We start from the raw sequence: 22,237 nt of genomic DNA, 5'->3' as shown, positions 1-22,237 counted from the left end.
ACGTTTCTCATTTGGTACATTTTTTTGTTTTTGCGTTTTTTTTTCTTTCTAGTTAGCTCACATAAGCCTTGTCTAATGGAGTTGGATGTTGTTCATGATGGTTTTTTTGGTTTAGTGTGTATGTGTGTGTGTGAATTTGTTAGTTGGTCGAATTTTGATGATATTATGTATACATGTATGTAGTTGGTTTTATCATAGCTGATGTTTTTTGGTTGTTCGACAAATTTGTCCTTAATTTCTTTAATTTGTAATCGTCCATGTCCCAGTGACCAAACCATATGTATATCATCCTAGATAGAGTTCTTTTTTCCTCGGAATTGCTGGAATATTTGTGTAGTTGTCATTGGTGTGTGTGTGTGTGTGTGCATGTTTGTCTATTTGTCTAACTAACTACTACTACTGCTGTTACTAATTAATATTGTTTCAATTTATTTGTAAGGATTTTTTGTTGTTGCCGTTGTGTATTTTATTATATAATAAATAAATGACAAGGGACATTCGATGCTTGGTTGTGTGGTTTTTCTTATGGGAAAATATAGAAAATGTGTGTTGTATCTGTGTGTGTGTGTGTGTAAACTATTGTCATCACAATGCTGAGGTCATAAACTAAATGACCAACAACATTTCTGCTTAATTTCCAAAAACATAGGTCACTGGGATTATTTGAAATACTAATCCAGCAACACAACAACAAATCCAGAATATATTATTTTTTGGCCTTTCTTCGATCTTTTGTGGCCTTTTTATCTATGGTGGTGTTGGTGGTTATTTGTCTAATCACAAATATATGTGGATGTGTCGAAGAGACTTTGTTTGTGTATATGTGTGTATTTTACAAATTATTTGTTATTAATTTCTTGGCTTTGTTTGTAATTAAATACTCTCTCGGTTTGTATTCAAATTGAATCTAGAACATCATTTTGAGTTGCAAGCCACACACACACACATATACACATTTACTGGCCCATTACAAAGGCAGATAAATTGTCGATTGTGTGGTAATATCAAATGTAAACCTTTATGACCTCAAATATATGGTAAAGTCAATTAATGAAAATTCAAATACTTTGATTTACTATAGGGAATTTTGTATAAATAAATGAATGGTTAAGGGGATACTTATAGACGTTAAGATTTATTCCTAAGCCACTTGGGTTAATTATCTACTAAATAAAGATTTGCATTTTTGTAGCTTAATTAATAACAAGTAAACCACTTCTTTTTTATTAATTGCTTATTAGTGTTGGGTTTATAATTCTGATTTTTTAGTATTTTATTAGTAGAAAAAATTAAAATCATTTATAATTAAAAATTGAGGTTTTGTTTATGTAAAATAAAATCTATTTTATTTGAATATAATATTAAAATTTTCAAATTTTAAATTCTTCAAGTAAGGAAAGTAGTAAAGTCGGACTGGGCCGATACCCTTCACTACTTTGGGTATATTGTACATATATATCCTAACAGACGTCGCATTTTTGTTTTTTAACTATATCTGAACCGATTTCATTAATGAAACATAGCATCTTTCTCCTGAATGATGTCATATATTTACCAAAATTCGGATGAAAATATATATGGGATATATATCTTCTAATTTAGAAACTTTGCACACATCATTCTAGAGAGACGCTATTTGCAAATTTCGTGCAAATCGAAAAATATATAAAGAACTTTGGTACACCATTTACCTGAAATCGGACAAAGATATATATGGGAGCTATATCTAAATCTGAACCGATTTTCACGAAACTTAACACACATCATTCTAGACCTTATTCATTACACTGTGCCAAATTTCGTGCAAATCGAGAGATATATAGGGGTACACCATTTACCTTAAATCGATATATGATATCTAAGAACTGATTTTTCCCAATATCAATAGGATTCTTCCTTGTGCCAAACAAATGATCCGCGCCAAATTTCATCCAATTCGGATCATAAATGCGACCTGTTCTTTGTTTACAATTTAACATGGACAGACAGATCGACGGACATACGGACGGACGGACATTCAGAAAGTGATTCTATGCATTATATTCCATGGAACCATTACTTATTAAGAAACTGCATTTAGGATATTTAGAGAGAGAAAAGTCCTGAGGCCAAATATGTGATTTGTACCAAATTTCATCGGAATTAGATCGTAAACGTAGTCTTCATCTAATAGTGGACAACCAATTCGATGAGAAAACGCATTCAAATTTTTTGAAAAACGAAAAGTTTGAGGCTACCTTTCAATGGAGGTTATACCCAAAAGTCGAAAAATATTCATCATTTCTGTGAGATTTTATATACAATCCGTCCGCCTTTTCGGCTATACCGTGATCACGGACTGAGTCATGTGTTGAATCAGGATGTACACTTTTATTGGATACACAACAATGGATGTAAATATTTAATGTTGGATTCCCCCTACTTTCTCTGTTTTTCTCTGATGTTAAAGAAAATTCCGTCCACAGCTCTTTTGCGACATCTGTCATCAAAGCGACCAAGCATATAACTGCCTAAGGTAATCAGCAACATTTAGCTTTTGAAACGACAATTTTTGTTCAATTTTCATTTGAGCATAATTTCTGCTAATTTACCAAAGACGACAAACGAAAGCAATTCAACCCGCCCCTCCATTTTCACTTTTGATGTTAGATTTCAGCAAATTTTCGGCTAAAAGACAAACGACAATTCATTTGCCGAACGAGAAAAAAAACAATTTTCTTCTCTTTGTGCGGTTGGGAATTAGAAATGATGCCTTAACGCCAAAGCAGCCACATCAAAGGATATCTAACGCCTTATTATCAACTCTTTCTATTTCTATTTAATGCGGCACTTACAACAGCAGCAACAACGGCAATTTCGAACTTAAATGCCAAAGCAGGACTAAAATATAATTTCAGTTTGTCACAAAGCACCGAAACACTATTGTGTGCTGCTGTTGTCTTTGGCACATAAGCCTTGCTGGAATGGTGGATTAGAGAAATAACAACAATAAGAACAACATGAAGAAAAAACAATAATGATAATAGTAGACAAGGACATGACAAGAAAACATAAAATTTTGTGAAGAAAGAATGAACAGAAACTCTAAATTCACACATACACACACACAAATATTAATGGGACTAAGTTATACTGCACACTCACACTTACACACCCCATGAAGAAGCAACTGAACACGAAGACGCTTTGAAAGATCAAACAAACAACACGTTGTCGAAGTTTCATTTATTTGTCATTCCTTGCTGGTGCCTTTGTTGCTGTTATTGTTGTTTTAGTCAAATACTCATTAGCGTTGTTAAACAGACAGCACACACGCAAACGCGTTGTTGCCATTATTATTGGAAAGAAATACAACAAGACAAGAAAAGACAATTCTGATGATATTTCTCGGGGAACCTTTTTGTTTTCTTTCCAAGTTTTTTAGTTTGACACAACTTGACAAAGAATGCTGCCACACATACACCCATGCATATGTATGTGTGTCTGTGCATATCTGCAACTTTTGCTAATTTATCTCTTCATCGCCGTCCTCGTCCTCGTCATCATCATCATTATAATTTTGTGTCGTGTATGTTATGGTGTTTATTTATTCACTCCCTCCTGATGTTTGTCTTATTTGTTTTTATTTTCTTCTTCTTCTCTATTTTTAGAATCAAATCATCCAACATAATCAACGTGCCGGTGTCATAGTTAGCAGCGGTGATTTAGCCTTGCAGGGTGTAACACGTCACCAGGCGGGCAATTACACCTGTACCGCCTCCAATGTTGAAGGTGATGGCGACAGCAATGTTGTGGAACTTAAAGTGATGTGTAAGTATGCAAGTTTTTTTTTCAATGACAGCAAATTGTTAAAATTTATAAAAACAAAAAATATAAAAAGAGGAAGACTTCAAAGAACCAGTACATCATTAAGGCCACCTCGGATATTGGTATAAAATATAAACACTTATAAATGATTAAATACGCTTGTAATTTTCAAAAATTTAACAATAAGCTAGTAGAAACGTGATTTTGTTCTGTAGACAAAAATCAGACTGCAAATTTAATTAATATTCTCATTCAGCCTCATGGATGATGACAAAAATATACCTTATGGTTTCTTTGGATCCAGATCCGTATCAAAAATTTTGCACGCATGTTTCTAATGACAAAGCAAATATAGAAATCCAACATGGGGTCCCTGGGTCCAAGTTTTGATATAGCCCCCATATAACCGTATCTCCCGATTTAAGGTATTTTTTGCCTATTAGACACATTTTACGATCAAATTGGTTATAATTTGCCATAGTGAGATCTCTTTTCGCACGAAATATTCACTCGAAATGTGTTTTTTGACACAAATGGTTCAAATATCAACGTTATTTCCTGTATGGAGAATGAGACCTTAAAAACTCACGTCAAGTGGTTCGGCCGTTAAAGAGTTTATAAATATATATAAATACCCAAAATCAGGACCTTTATATAGGACAGATAACATGGGCTAGCGTAGACAATTGGAACTCATAGAGAATTCTCTGAGCCAAAATCCAGCCAATCAAATTGGCTAATAGATAAAAATTACCTAAAATCGGAAGGTACGGTTATATGGGGGCTATACAAAAAATTGGACCCAGGGACCCCATTTTGCTTTTCTATACTTGCTTTGACATTAAAAAAATGTATGCAAAATTTTGGCCGCCTATGTCAAGTGGTTCGGCAGTTAATGAGTTTATACCCAATTTTTGGGTAAAAACTCGGGTATTTACCCAAGTATTTACCCACGTCTTTAAAGTATCGTAAATCTATCCATTCTACATCGATTTGATAACAGAAACCCGGAAATAGGGTGTAAGATGTTGTATTACCGATTCAATATAATAAATACCCACAAATGGGTATTTGGTAAATACCCGATTTACCGGGTATTTACCAAATTTACCGGGTATTTACCCTTTGGGTATTTACCCACTGCCAATCTCTAGTCATTATGAAGATACCTTTAAAATGACAACAAATCATACTACAAAACGGTGTATATTTGGTCCAAATCGGACATCGTTTATATAAAAATAATGAATTTATTTATCCCATCCTAATAGTTAGGGCATGAATTGGACCAATAATTTTATTTTTGCCTGTTTTTCTGGTCGCTCTAGAGGCCACAATTATGACCCGAGCATCACAAAATTTTACGCTGAGAAAGTTGTCTGACCATGGAAACGCCATAACTCTTTTTTATGAAGATCTGCCAATAGTTAGCGGGTCGTATGGACCCAGACTTGTGTGTGAAAAATTACAACATTTGTATTCTACGGCGAATATATTTACTCCTGAAGGATATAAACCTTAGAAGATGATAGTATGTACTAGAGGAGTGGTTGGCCTTTAAACTGATACTAATTATATCAGTGTATATTCTCGAATGTGGGAGTTATACGTAAGTATTTACAGAGATCTGTGTATTCTGATTACCATTGCCTCTCTATACAGCATATATTTCTCGCTGATCGATTTGAAATTTTACACATTGTTCCGTTGATGAAAATTATAGGCATTATCCTTGCCTATAAATTTCGGATATGATCAGATGATATTTAGTGGTTGAAATAGGGCAAAAACTTAATTTGTATGTGTTTTATTTTTCAAGTCGTTCTATAGACCAAATATTAAACCGAACATTACAACACATCACATGGTGAAAGAAATCAGGTTAACTAATTAGAATGACTATTTTGATCGATCAATATTAAGTGGGTCAAATCAATCAATATCTTATGGCGTAAATGTTCACCCCGGAAAAAAATATTCCGAAAATATGCGAGGGGTAGGAAGAGTAGCTGTCGATCTCTACTCGGTCAAGAGTGTGTAAATATCGCGAAATGTTGCCCAGGCACGGTATATATTTCCGCAGAAAGTTAGTGTCCCACTGTACTACTCCGCTCACCTCGTCCGATTATACTACTCCGCTCACTTGTTTATGATGAACATGATGTTTGGCGGTATTACTATTTCTCTAATTTGCGGTGTCATATGGCGTATGTTAATCACTTATATATTTCCTAATCATACGTCACAGTGTACTATTTATTTAGATAGGAAGCTTCAAATCACACTAATGCAAATATTATGCAATTTTTCTATTTATAAGCCAATATATAATGTTATACACCACAAACAAATTTCTATTCTTATCTCTTATTTATTTCCAAGCCATGCGAAATCCTAATTATACACCATGAAAGTAAATGTGTAATTAAAATCGAAACATTCCCAGTTAACAGCGGCGTACATTGTTTGCTGTGACAATCAAAACAATATTGAATTGTTAACATTTTATACATTTGGTTTTCCCTGAAACCCCCATCCTTTACATAAACACTACATATTTTCCATACAACATGTTTCGTAAAAGAATTTCCGGGTGAACAACGTTTGACAGCAAACAACTCTTTCAACAGTCGAGTGTCTATAGATTTGCACTTTCATGCATGTATACATACATACATATTCATAGAATTTTCAAGAACCCATCTGCATCGTGAACACTTAACAGAGAGCAGTACCAGCAATGAATTCAATACGACTTTCACATTACAAATGTCACGAACCTTGAAATCTTTTGCTATTCGTATATGTTTTTCTTTAGTTTTTATTGTTGTTGTCTTCGTTTTTCAATGTGGCATGTAATGCTTGCTATCTTGAAATTTCCTTGGCATCCATGCATTCATACATATGTATGCATTTATGCTTATATCGAAATACTTGTAATCGAACAATAGTTTTGTGCGATTTTTGAAAAAAAAAATATCTGTTGAGAATGAAGAAGGCGTGTGGTATTGTCGGTGAATAGATAATGCCACATATGTCACTATTTCATGTTTAAGCCAGAATTGTTTTAATGCTTTAGGTAAAAAATGAAACAGCGCAACAAAAATTATAAACATCGAGTATGAACTGATTATTCGTCGAATACGGGGAACAGTTTTCAGGACAATAATTTCCACCATGATACGAATTTGATCTATAGACCGTTTTCACATACATTAGAAATTATGGAATTTTAATTATTAAATTGAAGCACATTGTAATATTTTTATGAGACCTAGATAGGGTCTCAATGGGTCCATTCCTTCTAGTACCTACGCACAAAGTGTCAAAATATATAAATTCAATATAAACCGAAGTTGGTGTCCGATTTGAAATCTCAAAATTCATAATCTTAATATTTTCATTAAACCTATATAATATTCGGAGATGGATCACTTTAGTCCGCTTCTTTCCAAAATATAAAATATACTTCGGATTGAGTGCCCCATTCAATTCAAACTTTGTCCATTGTAATAATTTTAATAAGCCCAGATTAAGTCCGAAAACTGGGTGACTCTGCCAAATTCTTCTGGTATCCCCCTAAAAGTGTTAAAATGTTTGTGTTTTGGTGCTATCTTTGCACAAAGTTATATTTTTACTACACTTAGACAAAGTTCGAAGGTGGAATCAATCGCTCGAAATATCCACCAAAAATTGACCAGATTTGAACTGAACTTTGTACAACCTAGTTCGACGGTGGGACTCATTGGTCCACACCATCTGTTATCTCTACACAAAAGGGTCTATATTTTATAAACTTGTAAATTTAATTTGAAGCGAATTCAAAACTTGATAAAAACATATATAAAGCGAATTATAAAACCTCTGTGTAAATTTAATTTGAAGCGAATTCAAAACTTGATAAAAACATATATAAAGCGAATTATAAAACCTCTGTGTAGTTCCAATACCGACTGAAATTTGTTACTTGTTTCAATTTGTTATACAAAGTGTGTTTTGCGTTGAAGATGTTTTTTAATGTTAATACTATTCAGTGGTTGTCATTTTCCTCCAAAAATCTGCTTTAGTAAAAATCGTCACTGTACTAGGAATTTGTTCTGAAGAATAAAATAGTTTTTAATAAACTGAGGATTCATCATTCTTCTAAAAAACCAATCCTTTGAATTACCTTAACTCCTCACTGAGATCACGATTTTCTATACAGCAACCACAATGTCTGCCAATTAACATTTTCGTTTTCTTCTCAAATATTCATCTGCTTAACTACTACAATTAAGCGGATGACTGTCCTGCTATTTCAAAACTTTGCACTATCTTTAAATTAACAATCAAGCCAATGAAAAAGGTGCTGGACGAAACAAAGCGACATACAATGACGATAAAATTCAGACTAACAACCAAAGCAACTCCCACGCCATGTGGCTTCGATGCAACAACAACGACAACAACAACAATAACAACGCCAATGCAAAATTGCATTATCCGGTAATTTTTGAAGAGACGCGATGAGAAAAATTGTTCTTAACAACGAATTCGACATAAACGGGTTTCGCAAAGCTCCCGTAAAGAAAGGCTGCATTGGAAACTACTTAACCCTCTTTTGTGCGAATGGATGTTTTAACGCCATAACAGCAGCAACAACAACAACAACGACGAAAATCACATTGAAGAGATTGCATTTCATTCGGTTGGAGATAATGTGAAACGCAATGCAATGACTGGAGTAGTTTGTCGACTGGTATTTATAGCACCTAGCTTTGTTTTAACACCCATCCATCCATTCAACCAACCATCCAGTCAGTTCGTCAGGCATTCATGGAGTCCACCTCCCCCCATTTGAAATGGTGGCAAGCATTGTTACAACAGCCACACATTAACGCAACAAACGACAATGAAATAAGCAACAACAACAACATTTAGAAAAACTCGTTGTTGGTTTGATGATAACAACAGTCAGTGTTGCTGATGATGTGGATGATGGCGATGACGGTGATGTCGACGACGATGATGATGGCGATGGCTGCTGGTTGCCAGTTGACGAGTACTTTGATGCTGTTGATAAAAATCCTTAAGGCGTAATTGTTATTGTGGGTTTGTAGTTTTAGCTTTGCCACTGGTTGTTGTCGTCGTCGTTGTTGTTGTTGTTACTAATACCATAAGTACTACAACAGTAACAATAACACCCACTACAAGTATGTCTCTTAGTGCTGTTAATACAGTTGTAGTCATGGTTGTTGTTGTTGCTGCTTTTATGTTTTCGGGTAAAAGTGCATTCAAAATTTACGCATACTTTTAACCATTTTGTAAGCGGGATGTGTTAGTGTTACTTTGTAGTTGTTATTGTTGTGGCTTTTGTTATTTTACCTGTCATAGTTGTTGTTATCCTTGGTGCCTGCTTACCTCTTGTATTGCGCCAGCTAATACATAATAGCTAGCGGTATTAATGTTGCTTTTCTACAATAAGTAGATAGTTCTCTGAATGTAGTCAGCCTGAGGACATGTAGGCACATACATACGAGTATATAAGTATGTTGTGTATGAAGTGAAAGTGAGGCGGGTTTAGTATATGTTGGTGTTGTTTCTTAAAGAATTATAAAAATAAGTTGTTTTATTGTGAAAAATAGTTGTTTAATAACTACATTTTTATACCCTACACAACTATGTTGTCAAGGTATTATAGCTTTGTGCAGCCCCAAGAGTTGGTAACGCCGCGAAATAATGGTCCTAGACCCACGTTTAAATACACCGATCGTCATATCTCAACTAGCTGAGTCGATCTAGACATGTGTGTCCATCCGTCGGTCCGTCCATTATAATTTCTAAACACGATACAGGCCACAGTTATGGACCAATCTTCACGAAATTTTACATGTAGAATGAGTTCTGGCCAATGAAGACCCTTATTGTTTTGGAAAAGATCGGTTAATATTTAGGGGATGAAATGGACCAAAAACTTTATTTTTGTCGGTTTTTCTGGTCATTCCAGGGGCCGCAATTATGGCCCAAACACCGCGAATTTTTGCATGGAGAAAGGGATAGGGCCAAAGAATAAACATGCCTGTTTTGATAAAGATCAGTCAATATTTATCGGGTCAAATGAACCCTGACTTTTGTGTAAAAAATTTCAACATTTGTATGCTATAGCGTATATATTTGCCCCTGAAAAACCCAGGCCCGAGAAGTTTATAGTGTGTTCAAGAGGAGTGGTTGACCTTTACATTGATTATATGGTCGTATGTACTCAGATGTGAGAGTTACGCTTAAATATTTACATGTGCTTAAGTATTCAGGCATTATTTAGTAACCCAATACCACAATAGAGGGCAGAAAAATTTCCATGAGATTCCAGTTATGGTCAACGACAACGCCTATAATTTTCGGTGATGATCACATAATAATTTTGGGATGAAGTCGACCGAAAACTTAACTTTTTGTGCTTTTTTGACTCAATCTATAGGCCACAATTGAAAGCCCAACATCACAACATAACCCACGGTAAAGAGAATCTGGACAAGTACAGCCCTCGTCTATTGAATATTGCTATATTGTTGACTTTTAGTCGGGTGTCAAGAGGGTGCAAATAACGCATAACACTGGTTTATTTTTGTGTATAAAAATATTTCAGCTGGTCCAAATATATTCCTAAGAAAACATTTCGATTTTTATACTCTTCATCACACTGTGGTACAGGGTATTATGTTTTGTGCATATGTTTGTAACAGCGAAAAGGAAACGAGATAGACACATGGTTTCTTTTGAGAATATGCATAGAATCAATTTCTAAGTCGATTTATGCATGTCCGTCCGTCTGTCTGTCCATGTTAAATTGTAAACAAAGTACAGGTCGCATTTATGATCCGAATTGGATGAAATTTGGCACAGCTCATTTATTTTGCCCAAGGACGAACCCTATTGGATTTAGATATAATTTTATAATTTTCGACCGATTTAAGGTAAATGGTGCACCAAAGACTCTAAATATCATTCGATTTGTATGAAATTTGGCACAGCGTACTGAAATAAGCCTAGAGTGATGTGTGCTACATTTCGTGAAAATCGGTTCAGATTTAGATATATAATTGGTGCACCAAAATCTTTATATATCCTTCGATTTGCACGAAATTTGGCATAGCGTTCTGAATTAAGTCTAGAAATTTTGTAAAAATCGGTTCAGATATAGATGTAGCTCACACATATGGGAAATTACAAAAATCGTTTAAATTCCTTGAAACTGAGGTTTGCAAGGATATAACTCGCGAAATATGAACATATTGCATAAAATTTAAATTAATTTCTATAAAATGAAGTGTTCTTGTCAAAATCTTAAAATATTGGCAATAAATAATAAGTTGCGTGGAAGCTGTGAAGGATGAAAATGTGTTGAAGCCAACGAGTTTTTTTTTTGTGTTTCTTCCTGATTTGTGGCTAAACTACACAACGCACGCACATGTGATCCGTGACTAAGTTGCAGAGTACCCCATGGACAATATGGTTCTAATATATGATTTTCGATATAATCACTGCAACCACCCAAAATGGATGCTGACATTTTGTAGCCGGATTTTCGGTGTTTTTTTTTAAATTTTTCTTATAATTAGGACGCGCATCCAGATAATGGACTAAACTAATTATAGGATTGTAGAACTAGTGATTTTGCTTCGTTTAGTGTATATCTCATGAATGTGCTCACCGTAGCTTCAATTGGGTTCCAAAGACGAAAATTTGAGTCCTAATTTAAGAAGGTACATTCAAATACCGTGGAACCCCACGTGATTTTAGTTTTTTTACGTGCCGGATATTATGAGCCCATCCATGTTCAATTCTGAACCCATATAGGTACCTTGAATGTTCAAAAACTTCTGCCCAATTAAACGGCGGATATAGGTACATTGAATGTGGGAAAAACTGGAGATTACTGAAATCGGATACACATAAAAATCGTATGCACGTTGCGCCATTTTTAGTCATTTATAGGGTTTTTGCATAGCAAAGTGCATCGAGCGGCACACTTTGGTCGCTTAATGAAACCACGAAAAATGCAAAATTTACCGATATTTAACAATCATCTAAAAGAATTTGCAGGCACACTTAATTTATTTTATTTTCCGATATCTTCAATTTGTTTTTCGCGAATTATACCGTATTTCAATGAAAAATGCATAATTATTATTATTATATTTAAAATACCAGATTTAAAACCGCTATAACTTTTGTGCGCAGCATCCGAATTTGTGAACACGAACAGATTTCGAATAACCATATTTTTCTTAACCTATGTACCAAAAATCATAAATGTGCTCGCATTATTTTTTCAAATTTTTAAAATTGCATTTTAAAAGAATTTTGTAATTTTCCATATATTTTCGCCCATTTTTATGTAAATGCTGCACCAAAGTCCCTATATATCTTTCGATTTGCACGAAATTTGGCATAGCGTACTGAATTAAGTCTAGAAAGATGTGAGTTAAATTTCGTAAAAGTCGATCCAGATTTAGATATAGCTCCCATATATATTTTCGTCCGATTTTAAATAAATGATGCACCAAAGTCCCTATTTATAAGTAAATGAAGAACTCAAAATGTGGCCGAATGCACAAAACATACTGAAATAAGTGTAACCTAATATATGTCAGGTTTCGATGAAATCGGTTTAGATTTTGATAGTTTTCTTTAAATTTATTTACATAATTTTGTTCCATTGAAAGAAGCAACTCTATATCTGACCAACATTTAGTATAGGTTGCAGAATGATATGTTTCATTTCATGTTATTGATCCTTCAAAAGTGTGGCGTCTGTTAGGATTCCATCTGTTAAATATACCCAAAGTGGTGAAGGCCACGTCCGACTTTACTTCATTCCTTACTGGTTCTATATATAAAAATTCAAGGGTGCCGATTTTTTTAATAGATATAAAAGTGGCCAAACGCTGGACAGTTATTGTATCGCGCAATATTTCTTGAGTCAATTTTATTCTCTAGAAAAAATTTCTTTAGACGAAACAAAATTTCTCAGTCTCTAATGATATATTTTAATAGCTCAGTAACAGAGGACATAGCTTTTTCTACAATTTGTTTGAATTATCGATGTTTGAATTATCACTGATGATAATTTTCTCTGTTAACAGCTTAGTCTTTCTGTCCACATTCAATCCTTCTGTGTGTCATACATGATTCTGCTAATATGCCTTTCCAACATGTCAATTCTACCCATTTTGTGGAACCTAACCGCTAAATGAGATTGTATAAGCACGTTTGTTGTTTTTTTTTTTTTGCTATTCTGCTTATTTTCTCGCCAAGAATAAATTTTCATTAAAATTTTCATTTTTTTACTCGACGTCGTGTTTTTGTGTCAAGGCTATTTTTGTGACAGCACACACACACATACACAAAATTTGTTCACTCATTTAGTTGTTAATCCTTTTCTTTATCTCATGTTTTGTTGTTGTTGCTGTCGCGATTTTATTCTCGCGCTGACACCACAAAAAAAAACACCCCGAGTGAACTGATGTTAATAACAAAACATGATGATAGTTTTTGGCATTCAAATTAAACAATGCACAAAAAATGTCGAAAAACCCAACGCTAACATGAAAATTGAAGCATCAACGTTAGATGCTGGTAATTTCAGAGGAAAACAAATAAAAAAATGAGAAACAAATTTTTGGCAATGTCAACATTTATTTGAAATATTTACATTATGTTTTCTGAATTGTCTACTGAAATGTGAAAATAACAAATTAAATTTTTTTAAGGAAAACATAGCATAATAATATAAGTAAAAACAAATTAATAATAATAATTCAAAACAAGATACAAATAACTAAAGTAATATTAAGCAAATATTCACAATAAAAGAATATGAACAAAAGTAATTGCAATTTTATCTAGAATTTTATCGAATTTAATTTTAAAGTAAACTGAAATTTAAATTTAAATGGAAATAACATAAAGCTAACTTAATATAAATAAGAAATAAATAGGAATTTAATTTATATTGTTATTAATTTTGAATTAAAAGAATATTAAATTGTAAGAACCCAAACCCACTTTAGCTTTTGGTTGATTTGATCCTCCGAATATTGCGACGTTCTGTATATAAAAATGGTCTCTAGAGCGACTAGGAAATCTAATAAGAATAAAGTTTTTATTTCATTGCACCCTCTAAATATTGTAGCATCCTCTTCGAATATTATGTGTATAGTCCTTGACCACATCCGCAACTTCATGGATAAATTCGAAGCGATCAGCGCACTTCCACTGATTGTTTAGTAGTAAAATACTAAACAATATCATAACACACGAAAACCTTTAAATATTTACGTATAACTCAACGAATTGGTATCAATTTAAAGGCCAACCACTCCTCTTTGATATATTTTGAACTTCTAGGGTCAATGTCTCCAGGAGTAAATATAAACACCCTTGAATACAAATTACGTTCTTTTTCACACAAACGTCGTTATTTTTCACACAAACGTATTGATCCATCTTTATCGAAACAGGTATGCTTTTTCTTCGCCCGTTCCCCTTCTCCATGTTTGGGCCTAGGGGTCTTCATTGACCAGAAACCATCCTACATGCAAAATTTCGTAAAGATTGGTTCATAACTGTGGCCTGTACCGTGTTTACAAAATATAATGGACAGACAGAGGGATGGACGGATACACATGGCTAGATCAACTCAGCTAGTCGAGATATGACGATCGCTATACCTAAAGTGGGTGTATGCCCAATATTTCGCGGCGTTACAAACTCTTGTGGCTGCACAAATCTATAATATCCTGACAAAATAGTTGTGTAGGTTATAAATATTTTTTTTTAAATTCCACGACCTTGAAAAATTTTTTCTTTAAAAAGTCATTGAAACAAAAAATTCTCTAAAAAATCCACGTGATTCACTACCTCAGGGTCTTTTGCGCACCATTTACATTAAATCGGACGAAAATATATATGGGAGCTATATCTAAATCTGAAGCGATTTTAAGGAAACTTAAGACACATCATTCTAGACCTAATTGATTAGGCTGTGCCGAATTTGGTGCAAATAGAACGATATATAAGGACTTTGGCACACCGTTTACATTAAATCGGTCGAAAATTTATATGCGAGCTATAAATGAAGTATAAATTAAATGGAAATTAATTTTAAACAAAAAAAATCTTCATTAAGTTCGACCGGGCCAAACATGTTATACCCTCCACCATGAGGTGGATAAGTTAAAAGTAATAAAAAAAAAATAATTAAAAATAAATTAAAATTTGGGCAAAATAGCGAAATTTGAGAAGTGCTGTCATATGGGGGCTATCCTGATAATTTTTGAAACGTGTAAATAGCCAGTGAGAACTGAAAATACTAAATTACAGTCAATTTGTTGGAAAAACAATACCAATTATATTAACCAAAAAAAAAAAAATCCTATAAAAAACCTATCTTGGTTCATAGATTTTTTTATACCCTCCACCATAGTATGGAGGGTATATTAATTTTGCCATTCCGTTTGTAACTCATCGAAATATTCATTTCCGACCCTATAAAGTATATATATTTTCTTGATCAGGGTAAAATTATAAGACGATCTAACCATGTCCGTCCGTCCGTCTGTCCGTCCGTCTGCTATCTTCTGAAGGAATTGAGATAGGATGCTGAAATTTTGCATAGGGTTGTCTTTTGTCTGCAGGCAGGTCAAGTTCGAAGATGGGATATATCGGTCCACATTTAGACATAGCTCCCATATAACAGTACCCCCCAATTTTCGGTATTTTGAGGTTCTTGGGCGCGTTTTTCAACCGAATACGCTGAAATTTGGTACAGTGGGTTCTTATTGGGTACTAAATGTAAATATAGGTCCACTTTTTCTGGTAGCCCCCATATAACGGTACCTCCTAATATACAGCATTTTGGGGGTTTTGATCGTATTTTTCTACCGAATTGGCTGTAATTTAGTATTTCGAGTTTTTAATGGGTACCAAATCTCTCCACATAAAATTATAAATATAGGTCAATTTTTTCGGATATCCCCCATATAAGGGTACCCCCAATTTTCGGTATTTGGGGTTCTTGAGCGCGTTTTTCAACCGAATACGCTGAAATTTGGTACATTGGGTTTTTAATAGGTTCCAAATCTCTCCACAAAAAATTATGAATATAGGTCCATTTTTTCGGATAGCCCCCATATAAGGGTACCCCCAATTTTCGGTATTTGGGGGTTCTTGAGCGCATTTTTCAACCGAATTTGCTGCAATTTGGTAATTTGTAGTCGTATATGGTAACAAATCCCTCTACCAAAAATTATTAATATTCGTCCCCTTTTTGGGGTAGTCCCCATATAACCCCCTTTTTTATATTAAGATAGTTATCTGATTTGTTCCGCGTTTTGAGTTTGGTTCTAAGACTCTTTTGTAATCATTTCACCTGCGGAGGATAGAGAGATAAACAATTATAACGTAAGGTTCGATAATGAACTATAGCCGCATTTAGACCTAGACCCTGATTGGAGGTTCCACAAGGAGTGGACCAATATTCCCCATCTTCGAATTTGAACTAAGCTTGGAAGAAATAATAAGATGGGCAAAGTTCGGATGAAATCTAAATTTTCTGAAACGGATTTGGTCCAAAGAAACATGGGGTCTAGAACCAATATTTCGATGAAGCACATTTTCAGCGTGTTAAAGTGTATACACCCTCATTAGCCCTAAGGCTGAGGGTATAAATATCGATTAAAAATTTCTGAAATTTGTATTATGGTTTACATTATCCGTTTTTAGAAATGTCTGTATAGGTCCAATTTTTGGTATGTTACCAATATTTTCATTTCAAGTACATGTCAGTATATCTATGGTGGAGGGTATCCAAAGTTCGTTCCGGCCGAACTTAACGCTTTTTCACTTGTTGGTTTTTTAATACGATACTGGTAGAAAACTCTCTGGCTATGAGGAACAGACTGCCTTTTATAGATGAAAATCCTCAATCACGGATCTTACATTTGCAGTCACCATTGACTATAGGAAATAATCAGTATCTTCTATAGATACTCTGAAAATTTTGGCTCACTTCCTTCTTTCGGCTTTCTAAATCAAGGGTCTTTCGTTGTTTACAGTAGTTCCAGTGGCTGATTACAAATGTTTTTGTACCTTCGACATTTTCCTAGATTTTTCTTTTAAAGAAGTTAACATGAAATTCCCAAGAATACTGTTGTTGATGTCGTCTTGCAAGCATCATTTTCAATTCGTGTTATTGTGGCCTACACTATTTTATTCATGTCCCGTTCCGTTAGTCCTTTTTATTTATTTCTTCGTCTTTCGTTTTTTTTTTTGACTGCTTGATTTTATTTTGACACATTTTATTTGTCCAACTCTTGTATTTATTTTTTGTTTTGTATTGTCCTTGTTGAGGTTTCCGCTGTTGTTGTTGCTGGTGTCAATAAATGTGCAATGGCCGTAAAGTTTTCCATTTAGTTTTTTATATAAATGTTGTCGTGGTGTGAATAAGTTTAAGTTATCTTGGACGTTGTTTTGGGATGTTTTTTTTATTTTTCAATTCTTCTTGGGTGTCTTCACACCCACAGAAAAACATTTGTTTTGCTGGTAGTATTTCTTCCGTTCATCTTCGGTAGTTTTGGTGTTTTCTTGGTCACAGTTTTGCCATAAGTTGTCTTAAACGTGTCCTATTGCAAGGGCAGTTTTTTCTTTTCTTTTTTTGGAAATTGTTGTTGTTCTTGATGTGCAAAGAATTTTTATAATCCTGTTGTTGAATGTTTTTCCTTGTTCCTTGTTTCTTATTTTATTTGAATCGAAAATATTGGGTCAATTCTTGTTGTTATGCTTGGACAAAGAATTTCTTGCTGTTGTTTTTTTACTTTATTCCATTTTTCTCGTTGAATTATTTGATTATTTAAGGAATTTAAATTGGTAGGAAATAAGATGGAAGGATAACATTTTGTATCCTTCAACAAAATAAATTTGGGAATATAAATAAATTATGAAATCAGTTGACCAGAGATAGTATTCAAAGATATACCGATTAAAGTGAATTAAAATTAAAATAAATTACTATTAAATTAAATGTGAATACAAAAGATGACCCAAAATTAAATGTAATTATTAAATTAAAATAAACTGAAATAAAATTAAAATTAAGTTAAAATGAAAACCTTAGAATATATTCTAAAATATTCGATAAATAAAAAGATACATTTTAACAATTTACTTACTCATCTAGCCCACAGCACCTTTATGTCTCTCTATTTTAATAATCGATAGCACATATTTCTAAATTCTCATGGTCATCCTCAATTTATTTTCCATTACAGATAAACCAATTTGCCGCGCCGATCAAAAGAAAATCTATGGTGTTGCCCGCAACGAAGCCGCTGAAATTCTATGTGAGGTTGATGCATTTCCACCGCCAGAAAATTTCAAGTGGTCATTTAATAATACAGCTGAAACCTTTGATATGCCACAAAGTGGTTTTCGAGCACACTCAGCACAAGGATCCACTTTGACATATACTCCAGTTAAGGTAAGGCCACGTCAAGGGCATTTAACAAAAATCATAAAAAATACCAAAAGAGACGAAGAAGAAAAAAAAACTTCCGTATTTTTCAAACACACCCACACACATGTTTTATAAATTATAGAAACACACATGGTAGCTATTCATATTTTGTTAACGTCATATTTAGTTTTTCGGGGGAAAGTTCTTAAAATAATTATAGTTATTTAAAACCTAAAACAAGAAGAAGAGTGAATTTATCACTCTCGATTTGAATGATTGGATAGATGTTGAGCGGAAGAAAATCGTCATATTGGAGATGGCCTAATTGTTGTAATTACAATAATTAAGTGTCAAAACCGAAAGGAAAGCCCATTGAAACTAAAAAAATTGACAACAGAATGTTTTAAATTTTTGGACAAATTATAAGCCAATAAAGATTTAGTTTACTTCAATAAAAATAAAAGACTGATATATTAACATTTTCAACCTAAAACGATTTAGTATATGCCTACACACCTACAGCTGGCAAGACAATATGAAATAGACATTTTTGTTAAATATCATGGAATGCCAAATTACTATAGAAGTCTCGTCTGGTTTCAAATGTCACGTTGTAAGACTATATCCCAAGTAAAATATACACATTGCAAGTGCTCAAACTTTCATGACGTATACGTTGTGTCAGCATGTATACGCTACCATGTCCATTTAGTTTACAACGAACACCCAGCATGAATATGAATTTTTGTAATAAAATTTGAAAAAATTATTTAAAAATCTGCAATTTAAGAATTTTCAATATATTTTTGTTTTCAAAGGACAAAAAAACTTTTATTTTTCAAAGAATATGTTTTAAAGAAATTCCAAAGATTTTTAATAAAAATTTTCAATTATTCCTTTTATAAATGTAGATTTTTTAAAAAATATTTTTTTAAGGATCATCAGCATTTTGATATCAACAATAGAAGGGAAGTTAAGAAAAATCTGGGGTCATCAAAAACATTAATTTGTTGAAGACTATTTTTTCAGGAGATCAACAAGGCGTGTAGTTTTTATATTTCATTGATCGACGCAAATAAATGCTTCAGTAAAATTATAAAATCATAGATTTTTAAATAATATATTTAGGGATTTCTCCTTAGCATGAATTTACAAATATTTTACTCGTTTTTTTAATTCTCCGAAGCGGCGATTTATTACATAATGATTTTCAAAGGATCTCGGTTTTTTTCAAAGCTTCGATTTATAAGATTATTATGATCGATTATTTTATGAATATATTTTTTGAGGAGGACTTTGGTACAGTCTATGCAAAATATAATTTCAAATTCCCAAGTTTCGGAGAACCTTTTGTACATAGCCATAGATTTTGTTAAAGTTCATTTTAGATCGCAGAAAAGCGTAGACTAAAAAATCACTTAAACTCCTAAAGAGTCGTCGTTTTTTACGAATTCGTAGAGCGCGTATGGATGCGTAGAAGTTTTAAATAATATTTTCTATAACTTCTACGGAGGCGTAGATGTTTTAGACTTTAAGTTCTTCTATAAGAAGACCTTAAGCTCTTCTATAATAAGACCTCCATTTCATCTATAAGAAGACCTTAAGCTTTTCTATTTCCTACTAAGGCGTGGATCCTATACAGGTGCGTAGATTTTCTGTATCTATCACATACAGAGCTATAGTTTGTTTTCTATCCCAAGCAGAGGCATATACTCTATCCCATTCAGAGGCGTATAGTTTTTGCTATCCCATAGAGAGTTATATAGACTTTTCTCTATTCAATATAGTGATGTTTTAATTTTTTTTTCTTTCAGCCTACTTTATATTTGAAAAAGAAAAGGCTTAAAGAAGCTTTAAAAAAAGGTCCCTGCTTTGACTTAGTCTTAATATAAATCTCCTGTACCCATAATATATATTTTTTAATGTCCCAGAAGTATTCGGAACTCTGCGTTGTTGCAGAGTAAGAAACATCGACTATACTGATACCCTACACAACTACCACGGAACTCTAACTTTCTGCGGTTCTATATTCTGAAACTGGACAATATTTCGTGATATTTGCACCCACTTGATCGATTATAGGTCAACAGCTCCATTTTCTAACCCTGGCATATTTTCCATTTTTTATTCAACTGAATTTGTACGCCATAAAATAAAAAACTGTCACTTTAGGTTTTTTGTTGATTTGACCCTCGGAATATTTACCGATCATCATCTTTCATTGGTCACATCCTTTTCACCTTGTAAAATAAACGATGTTCTGCATATTATAATTGCCTCTAGAGCGACTAGAAAATCTGACAAAATAAAAGTTTTCCGTTCATTGCACCCCTGAATGAAATCTCAACTTCACCGAAAACTATAGGCGTCGTCCTTGACCATAATCGGAACTTCCTTTAAAATTTCAAAGCGATCAGCGCGACATTTTCCGTCTTCTAATGGAGTAATAGCAATACTATGCACATAGTCGCATTTACCTTATTATGCATAACTCCCATATCTGAACAGATCCGTATCAATTTAAAGGTAAATCAATCCTCTAGGATATACTATCAATTTCTTGGGTCCATATCCTTCAGGAGTAAATATATACGCTATAGAATACAAATGTTGTCATTTCTCACACAAAAGTCAGGGTCCATTTGACCCGCTAAATATTGACCGATCTTTATCAAAACATGCATGCTTATTATTTGGCCCGATCCCCTTCTCCTTGCAAAAATTCGCGATGTTTGGCCCATAATTGCGGCCTCTGGAGCGACCAGAAAAACCGATCCATTTCATCCCCTATATCCTACATGCAAAATTTCGTGAAGATTGGTCCATAACTGTGGCCTGTATCGTGTTTACAATTTATAATGGACAGACGGACGGACACACATGTCTAGATCGATTCAGCTAGTCGAGATATGACGATCGGTATACTTAAAGGTGGGTCCAATATTTCGCAGCTTTACAAATTCTTGGGGCTGCACAAAGCTATAATATCCTGACAACATAGTTGTGTAGGGTATAAAAACAAAACTTTTATTCCAAGTCCATTTTGGGCATTGTCTCTTTATATTGGTGGTTATATAAATTTTTCACAGAAAATATTCAATATATGTATGTCTATGCTTTCATACAGTCCCGTATAAAGATTGCACCCCATTTCCTGAATTTTGATGGTGCCAGCCGTACATCCCAACATTAATGTCTGTAATCTGTGATTTAAGTCTTATATGATTTATTTTCCTTAACATTTTGATAGTTAGTTTTAGTAGACTTCGGTCTTGGTTGTCACAGTTTGGTACAATAACCGTGGTGCATACTTTTGGGCGTTTATGTTCAAAATATACACTAATGGCTTTTCTTTATTTTTTATTCAGAGTGCTTATTTTTAGGCGAATGTAAAAATAACCTTTAAGCTAAAAATGCAATGAACAGTTGTTGTTTGTTGATCGTTCCTTTAAATTTAGCAGTTGGTTGGATCTCGTGTACAACAGTCATCATAATTAGTGTGCATATTTTTGGGAGCACATTAATGCCGAAAACAGCTGATAAGCCAAAGAAGACAACCAGTTTCGTTTAATTTCATTATTTGTTTTATTATTGTTGATAGGAAAATAATATTGGCATAGTATTTTGTTCATTTGGGATTGCATATACGATTCCCGATTTTAAATCGCAAACTGAGGACATAAATCCAATTAATAAACAATATATATATTTTAAATACTTATATTTTAAAATTGCTAATTTTAATTTCAATTAAGACAAAAATTCACTCAACACGAATACCGAATTAGTAATCCAAAGTATTTTCAATTCGTTCGTTGTTTTTCATTTTAAAACCACAAATAAAACCACCACCCCACATCCATTTAGCGTTCATAAAAGTTTACCGTGTGCTGTTAGATTATGCAAAAAATAAAACCCGACTGCTTTGCCCATGGA

General features: G+C 33.6%; 1 protein-coding gene across 1 annotated transcript in view; it reads left to right on the top strand.

Annotated features, from left to right (window-relative positions):
* LOC133336594 (hemicentin-1) overlaps positions 1 to 22,237 on the top strand; it is a gene marked incomplete at both ends in the record, with an annotated part of 109,084 nt that overhangs the window by 61,633 nt on the left and 25,214 nt on the right. Inside the window, 2 exons of the mRNA XM_061544875.1 lie at positions 3,651 to 3,810; positions 18,117 to 18,325. Of these exons, the coding sequence (XP_061400859.1) occupies positions 3,651 to 3,810; positions 18,117 to 18,325 (369 nt within the window). The remainder of the gene's footprint in view (positions 1 to 3,650; positions 3,811 to 18,116; positions 18,326 to 22,237) is intronic.

The sequence above is a fragment of the Musca vetustissima genome, unplaced genomic scaffold (assembly GCF_032173495.1).
Source record: "Musca vetustissima isolate MV318-11 ecotype Yass unplaced genomic scaffold, APGP_CSIRO_Mvet_v1 utg39299, whole genome shotgun sequence".
In the NCBI taxonomy this organism is placed as follows: domain Eukaryota; kingdom Metazoa; phylum Arthropoda; class Insecta; order Diptera; family Muscidae; genus Musca; species Musca vetustissima.
The sequence above is the reverse complement of the archived record's forward strand: the minus strand, read 5'-3'. Positions and strand labels throughout refer to the sequence as shown.